The sequence below is a fragment of the Haplochromis burtoni genome, unplaced genomic scaffold (genome assembly GCF_018398535.1).
Source record: "Haplochromis burtoni strain Fernald_Lab_line unplaced genomic scaffold, NCSU_Asbu1 Contig_164, whole genome shotgun sequence".
Classification (NCBI taxonomy): Eukaryota; Metazoa; Chordata; class Actinopteri; order Cichliformes; family Cichlidae; genus Haplochromis; species Haplochromis burtoni.
This window is the reverse complement of record NW_024582525.1, coordinates 1,402,014-1,409,340: the sequence shown is the minus strand read 5'-3', so window position 1 is coordinate 1,409,340 and position 7,327 is coordinate 1,402,014. Positions and strand designations below refer to the sequence as shown.

Below are 7,327 nucleotides of genomic sequence, written 5' to 3'. Positions count from 1 at the left end.
ATAGATAGATAGATAGATAGATAGATAGATAGATAGATAGATAGATAGATAGATAGATAGATAGATAGATAGATAGATAGATAGATAGATAGATAAAATGGCCAAGAATTGTCTCATTGCCTTTAAATCAGGCTTTTAAATTGCTGCCTATTTTTTCCCATCTCTATTTCAATATGAATATTGCTAGAATAAACCGATATAAATACCAAGCCCTCCAAGCACTGTAGACTAAACGTGATCAAAATGCAGTTTAAGCCTCTCTAAACCCTTCTCTGTCTCTGTGAAAGCAGTCAGCCAGATACTGTTTGCTCCTTTCCAATGAATCCAAATGGTTCAATGCATTACTGTCTCACAGAATTCATGTGTGGGTTTGTAACATTTACAACTGGGTCCACCTTCTCCTTACATTTTATTTCTTTGTTTACCAGATCATTGAACTTGCTGGCCTCCTAGTCCATGTCGATTTCCCAGTAATGAAATAAGACCTGCTTGCCTTTAATAAGGCAAAAGAAAATTACATTGTGTTACTGCATTGATCAGGTATGTCTCTTCAAAATGTGCCTCCAGCTAACCTGGAAAAAAAATAAAAACACTTGTTGGATTTCTGAGGGTGACTAGGAGTTAAAAATAAAAACGTATGGATTAGATGCTCAATTTATTTATTTTATTTTGTTGTTTCTTTTTCTTTGTTGTCACAGTGACAGAGACACACTGATTATCTGCGAGCACAGCTAATCCTGTCCACTTAATTTTATTTTGTGGGGGGTCTGCAATTTTTGCAAAGGAATTTCAAACCATGCTCTACATACTTTTGAGGTATGCTCACTTCCAGAGGTAGCTGTGTGACTTTGACTTCAAGCAGTCAGTCAGGGTTCAGTGCTTTAGCTACTATTTGACCAAATGCTAGAAGGCAGGAGTCCAAGCAGTTTTTGAGATTTCTGAGACCATTAGCTGCCAAACTTATGGGCAGCTGGACAAACCTTTTTCTACAATAATATAAAGAATCACAGCTGGAGTAGCCTCATGTTGTCCTGTTGCATGGGCTCAGATAATATTAGTGTTTTCTGCAGCTGATGTGATAGCATCAAGTGAAGCTGTGAAACACTTTCAGCACCTTCACATGTTTGTGCCTTGAAGTTTTCGGGTTGATGTAAAGGCAGAAAAAGATCTGATGAGCAGCTGCAAAATATCTAACATCTAAAGACTACAACGACCCTGAACAACAACAAAAAATCACTTTATTCATAAGAACAGTTTATGATTTTACTGTTGTTGAAACTCTACTGCTTCAAGTGGCATGAGCTGCATGCTGGTCGAATTTTAATCCAAAAACATGTAAGACATTATAGGTAGCACTTAGTAAGAATCCGATACCCAAAGTGCATATTCATGATGTATGGTCAGCTCTTTATAATGTGCATGAAATGCACTAAAAGGCTCTTCAAAACCCCTTTGGTGGCTTTTTTGGAACAAAAAACACTTGGATGCAAAATGTTTGCCACATATCCAAAGAACTTGTTGCTGTTTAAACATTCCAAAGCTGTTTCCTCAGTCAATGGCATGACAAGTGGTTACACAGTGCATGCTTTTTAGCTACACTTTTCTCCTTTTTGTAAAAGTTTCACTTCCCCCTAAGTGTCATTGCTCAAGAGACACATCATTTCAGCCCGAGTAAAGCTGCAAGCTGCTCTCACAGGTGAAACATTTTGTCAGGCTTCTGTTCTGTCTAAGCCCTGCTGTAAAGACCTTGAGGGGTCAGAGACTGTGACAAGGTCCTGCAGGGCCTAGACTGCTCCAGTCTTGGTTTGTTAACCTCTGCCTTGTTTCTGTCAAATTCTTCATACACAAGAACAGAAAGTAGGGAGAGCAGCACCAGCTATCTGCCATTTGCCCTAGTCTGCTGCTCCCTTAATAGCCTCAAAGATGGACATCTTCCCAGCACCTGACAGATGAGGCTAAAGGCGAGCGCAGGAGAATGCATATGTCTGCTACCTAATCTCTAGGGTCAGACCAAGTTCACTGGAGCAGGCTAGAAACAAATTAGAGTATTTCTTCAGGGGAAGTGGTCTGCTGGTTGCAGAGTGGAATCTGCAGATTATCATGGAAAAAACGAATGGGTGTGAATTGAAGAAGGGTGTTTCTACAACAACATAATCTGAGTAGATTAGATCTGCACACTTTTCACGATACTCTATTAAACACCCGGTTAAGAAATGCGCCTAAAGAAATGCACCTGATGGACATTTTAATCTGATTGAAGCCAAGAGTTTTCTTCTCTGTGTCAGAGACAAAGAATCCACATACTTGCACAAATGAGGATGTTATTCTGGACAAGCTTTTGTCAGACACGTTGCCGGGTGTGTGATAGCCCCCAGGCTTTCTCACTTACTTCCTGATTATTTTTGTGTCTGCTTCGATCGGGGCAGTGGTTCAGTGAGTAAACAACTGGCTGAACTTAGTTGAAGGTGCGCACGCTTGTTTCCAGGCAAACTGATTTAATAGAACATGGTGCTGATATAGGTGATGCTGAGCCTATCACGCTGGGTTTCTGTAGGGAGTCTCCATAGAAGTGCAAAGTACTAGACGCAGACAGGGTATTAGTATAAATTCTTCATCTATTTGGGCTTCTCCCTGCTTTTTATGAAGTAAGAAATATTCCTTTTCTCTCCCAATGATGACAGACTCTGTGGGGCCAGCTGAACGTATCTGTAAGCTCGGTCTTCTTAAGGGTTACTGGCAGGTTCCTTGTCTCTAAGAGTCAGAGAAGCATGTGATTTGTAACATCAGGGCTATTTTCAAAGGATTTTTCACATCATGTAATATTTTCAAAGACCTATCTTGAGAAGACATCTGTAAAGATTGTGGCTTATAGGAATGGGTCAAAGTAAAACTTGAATGTGTTTTATAAGCTCGAAGTTAATGGCATTGGATGTACTGTGTCCTAAATAGATTTGCAAAGGATGTTTTGCCAGTATTCTTTCAAGGGGACATGAAATGAGTCAGCTATGTTTAAGTTAAATAATAGAGGTGAATCATTTCTAGGCTTCAACCCTGTCACTGCTGGTGATTTTACTTGCACTACATCACAGACTTTAATATACAACAAAAGGTTTTGAAAAGTATATGCATCCATTCATTGCACGAATTGTCCAGCTATCATACTTTTGTGCCTGTATTGGCATAAAGCATCAAGATATTCACAGTCTATTTCTTAAGACATGGATAGGAAACCCATGCCCTCTTTCTCACCCTGTCTGGGATGAATCCAGGCTTCCAGGATGATATTATTAAATTCAAGTTGTAGTATTTCCCATTAGTGTTTGCGTTATATTGCTTTCACAAATTTGTCAATTTAATACATTTGCAAATAAATACAAATATTTTTGCATAACAGTCCATTTCATATATGAGAGACCTCAGAAATTATGAAAAACTTTATTTTCCTTTGTTCTACTTGTAGCAGTGGTTTAAGTGGTCTAATAATGGTCCAAGAATAAATATATCAAGCAGCTAATATCTTCTTAGGCCATTATTAGACCATAATTTTGACTGTTATTGTGACTCGTTGAGCCTATGCTTTGATACACACTTTTGGCCAATTATTTGGTATAGCTAGTGCAGTGTGAGAAAAGTGAACTGGTGGGATTAAGCAAAAATTAAAAGTCGATATGTTCATGTGGATGTGGAAGCTGTACAAAAAACTGCAAATCTATGCTTGAATAACTGCAACAATCCAGGTCTCAAACAATCATAACACGAAGTGTGATGTGCTGTTAAGTTGTGAGACAGTTTTGAGACATGGGTGTGAATGTTTTAGCAGAGTATCCACCAGAATAGACTTTGCTGATCTCAAGTACACACAGGATCCTCACTCATTTTGGGGTGAGCAGGAATCAATAACTGTAAAACAAACAAGCGCAATAGAAAATCTTTCTGCACATGGTTTATTTAAAATTCTTATAACTTCATACAAACAGTATATTTCAGGGACTGACTTACAGTCAAACAACCAAACATAAAGATATAAAACACTTTGACAAAAAAACACTTTATTCAGTTGTTCGTTTACAGTGTTTAGACTTGAATAAATAGAAATATTACGCGTCACTTCCAAGAATAAATTAACGGATTTAGCACTTTTCAACCACTTTTTTCGGGAGAAGAAACTTTCACTCTAATCATGAGAAATGATCTTTGGCATATACATAATAAGTAAAGGCACATTTAGTTTGTGCATAGAATTTCTTTGGATCTGAAGCCACATCGGAAAAAATCTTGTAAAACACACATACACTGCAAACACAATTCATACATCGCTGCACACTTTTGGATTTTAAATGGCAAGAGGCTGGATGAAGAATGACACTATGTTAACTTAAGTGCAGTTAAAGTGCAGAAAGCATCTGTAACCTCTGTGAAATTGTTTTGTGCCCATGTTCTCTGAAGCATAACAGCTTTTACCTTTTTAGAGGGTTTTTTTTTTAACACACATGCGACACGCGGTAATGTTTCACTGACAGATATCCACCTGATGGAGTCTCCTCTTCTTTTGTCCCATTTCCACTAAAACGACTCAGTCCGTCTCCTGGCAAACACTGCAGACATGCTTTTCACTATGCCCTTCAACCTTAGAGGCTTCTTCGTGGTTAGCTTGGCATCCTTCAATCTGTCCACCAGGCCGTGAAAGACCATGAGGACACTGTGGTAGTTCTCGGCGGCCGACACCTCATAGAACTGGCAGTTTGTGTTGAGAGCCAGCAGCCGGCCCTCTTCGCTCGTCACTGTCCGTCTATGGTGCAGGTCCCTTTTGTTACCCACAATCACTATGGGTACTTTGTCTGCACTCAGGCAGTCCTTGGTGGATTTGATAGTCTGAATGAGCCTGCTAACTGTGTTGAAACTGGCCCTGTCGCAGATGCTGTAGACCAGAACAAAGCCATCGGCCCATCGCACCTTCTTCTCAAAGAGTGACGAGTCTGCAGAGAAATCCTGCAAAACCACACACTGAAGTTCATATTAAGCAACAGTTAGAGGCAGAAAGCAACAAAGTACATTTGTCCTAGAATTTTATATTTTTGTACAAAAACAAGACAGTCAGTCATTTTAAATTTTTATTTTGTGATACTCCATTTCTAGGACTTACAGACACGAGCTTATAGATATTTAGTTTTTTATTTATCGCTATCATGACCAGCTCACACATTCAAAATGTTCTTCGAACTTTAAGATAATTTTAAAAATAATATTAGAATAAAAGGAACAGCCTACTTTTACTTTTAATATATTTACCTTATACCAGCACTAATACCTTTGCTTTTACTTAGACTGGGATTTCTTTTAAAATTTTAAACACTATATATCAAGAAACGGGAGTTTTTAAATAGAAAAATTAGAATTAGTAACAACATATTGAAGTTCTTACCTGAGAATAATGTGAATCCCAAATATTGAGAGTGACCGCCCTACCATCTACTATGAAGCTGTGGCTGTAGATTGATTCTGCAAGACACAAAAGATAGTTTAGGAGATGTTTAAGGCATCAATGCATCAAAGTTAGCAATAAATAAATAAAATAAAGAGTGGGCACTTACCAATATCTCCATACTCTCCAATGAATCTCCGAGTTAACAGGCGGACAGTCAGCGCTAAAAAGACACAAACTTTAGTTCACTGTGTGGAAAAGAGACGTAAGTGTAACCTCTCATCTCCACTGAAAATGTGTTTGTTTGTTTTTTACCTGATTTCCCAACGCTCTCCATCCCCATAACAACAATGTTGGCATCCATATTCAATGAAACAGCTGTATTGTGCCTCTCTGAGGAGGCTGCTGTTGTGCCACTGCTGCCGTCTGACAGCAGTTATTATACGGCAGACAGGTGGGCGGGGTAAACAAACCCCAACCACTTCCACCCCCCACACCACCACCATCAACAACAACAGCAGTAACTTAATGATGTCTCCCTCACGTGGTCCCTCGCTTGCGTCTCTCCTGTGGAGTGCGCTGAAGCAGAGGGAGTAAAGTCCAAAATGGTTCTGTCATTACGTCAGATAACCTCATTTCCACTGTATGCCACATGAGCTTAATTGTATTATATCATCTGAGAGGAAACTAAGCTTTAAACAAATACAGCTTTTCCTAAATAATCTACACAACTGCTGCAGTTTTAAAAGCTATGAAGGATAGAAAAAATAATTCTGTAATCGATTAATTAGTAAAGGTTTAATGCTGGATTTTTGTTTATGATTGAAGATTGATGTGGACAACACTCTAATACTCTAAAATATAGATCAAAATAATTATTTTAACCTCAGAAAGGGTTTACTTGAGTTCATTGAGCTACAACTAATGCATCGTAATGAAGTATAATAAATCCTGAGAACCTGAAACTAAACAACGTGGTATAAGCAGGATCTGTTGCGTGTCCACTCTTTAAGAAGAAGAAGAAAATCTTTGTTTTTGGGGGGGATATTTAAAACAGCCACAAGGTGGAACAAGAGTTCATGTTTTCTTCTGCTGCACACTATTTTGCTTCCTGAAACCAGAAAAGACAGAGCGGATACTGCTGCTGATCACCGATTGGTTGACCAGAAAAAGACTCTCAGATAATTGGCTGTTTGCACAGACACGCTGTAACGCATGCCTTCTTGTGTGTGTGAGGTGGGATGTGTACTTGTATAGCTGCGTTTGTGAGGACCAGCCTGAGTTTTAAATCTTGGGAGTGAGTACATATATGAGGTCACTGCACTTTGAAGTGTTGATCAGGGGGTTAATAATTGGTCTTAGAGCCTAAGGTTAGATTTAGATTTAAGTTTGTAGTGATAGCTAAGAAAGACACATATGTGTATTTGTGTGTGTCCTTGTATTACTATTATTTTGGGAACGTGCATCTGCAACTTTACCTCCTTATGGGGACAAACTACAAGTTCCCACAAGGTATGACCTAAGTCTGAAAGGAATTTCAGACTTTGGTTAATGAGTTACTGCTGGTCAAAGTTACAGTGAGATGAGCAGCAGTTAGGTTAAGTCAACAAAAAATAAGATACAATATATTGTCCTCTCAAGTGTTGGAAACACATCTGTGTGTGTTTGATTTGATGTTATCAGCTTTAGTTTCTCCCCTCTGCATGCCGCAATTTCCTGCTTTAATCTGATTTCTCCTCTAACCTGGTTTCTTGTGTAGCTTAGTCATAGAGGGAAAAGTTACTCTAAATCACACAGGACCAAATCATTCTTAGTTCATTAGTCTAAAATGTTTTGTGTCAACTGCTTGTTGTTGTTGGGAGGGGGGGGGGTAATTTGTCCAAACATTATTGCAGTACATGACTG

General features: G+C 38.8%; 1 protein-coding gene across 2 annotated transcripts; it reads right to left on the bottom strand.

The window, feature by feature from the left end:
• Positions 1–3,773: 3,773 nt before the first annotated feature.
• On the bottom strand, positions 3,774–5,837 carry si:dkeyp-59c12.1. 2 transcript variants are annotated; one of them, XM_005933016.3, is made up of 4 exons: positions 5,738–5,837; positions 5,592–5,645; positions 5,423–5,499; positions 3,774–5,004 (listed from the first exon to the last, which is right to left on the bottom strand). In XM_005933016.3, exons 1-4 carry the CDS (start codon positions 5,784–5,786, stop codon positions 4,564–4,566), a joined length of 621 nt encoding a protein of 206 aa, XP_005933078.1. In that variant the 5' UTR covers positions 5,787–5,837; the 3' UTR covers positions 3,774–4,563. The 2 variants fall into 2 exon arrangements, with proteins under 2 accessions (XP_005933078.1, XP_005933079.1); XM_005933017.3 differs by having other exon boundaries at positions 3,774–4,989.
• Between the last annotated feature and the right edge of the window lie 1,490 nt (positions 5,838–7,327).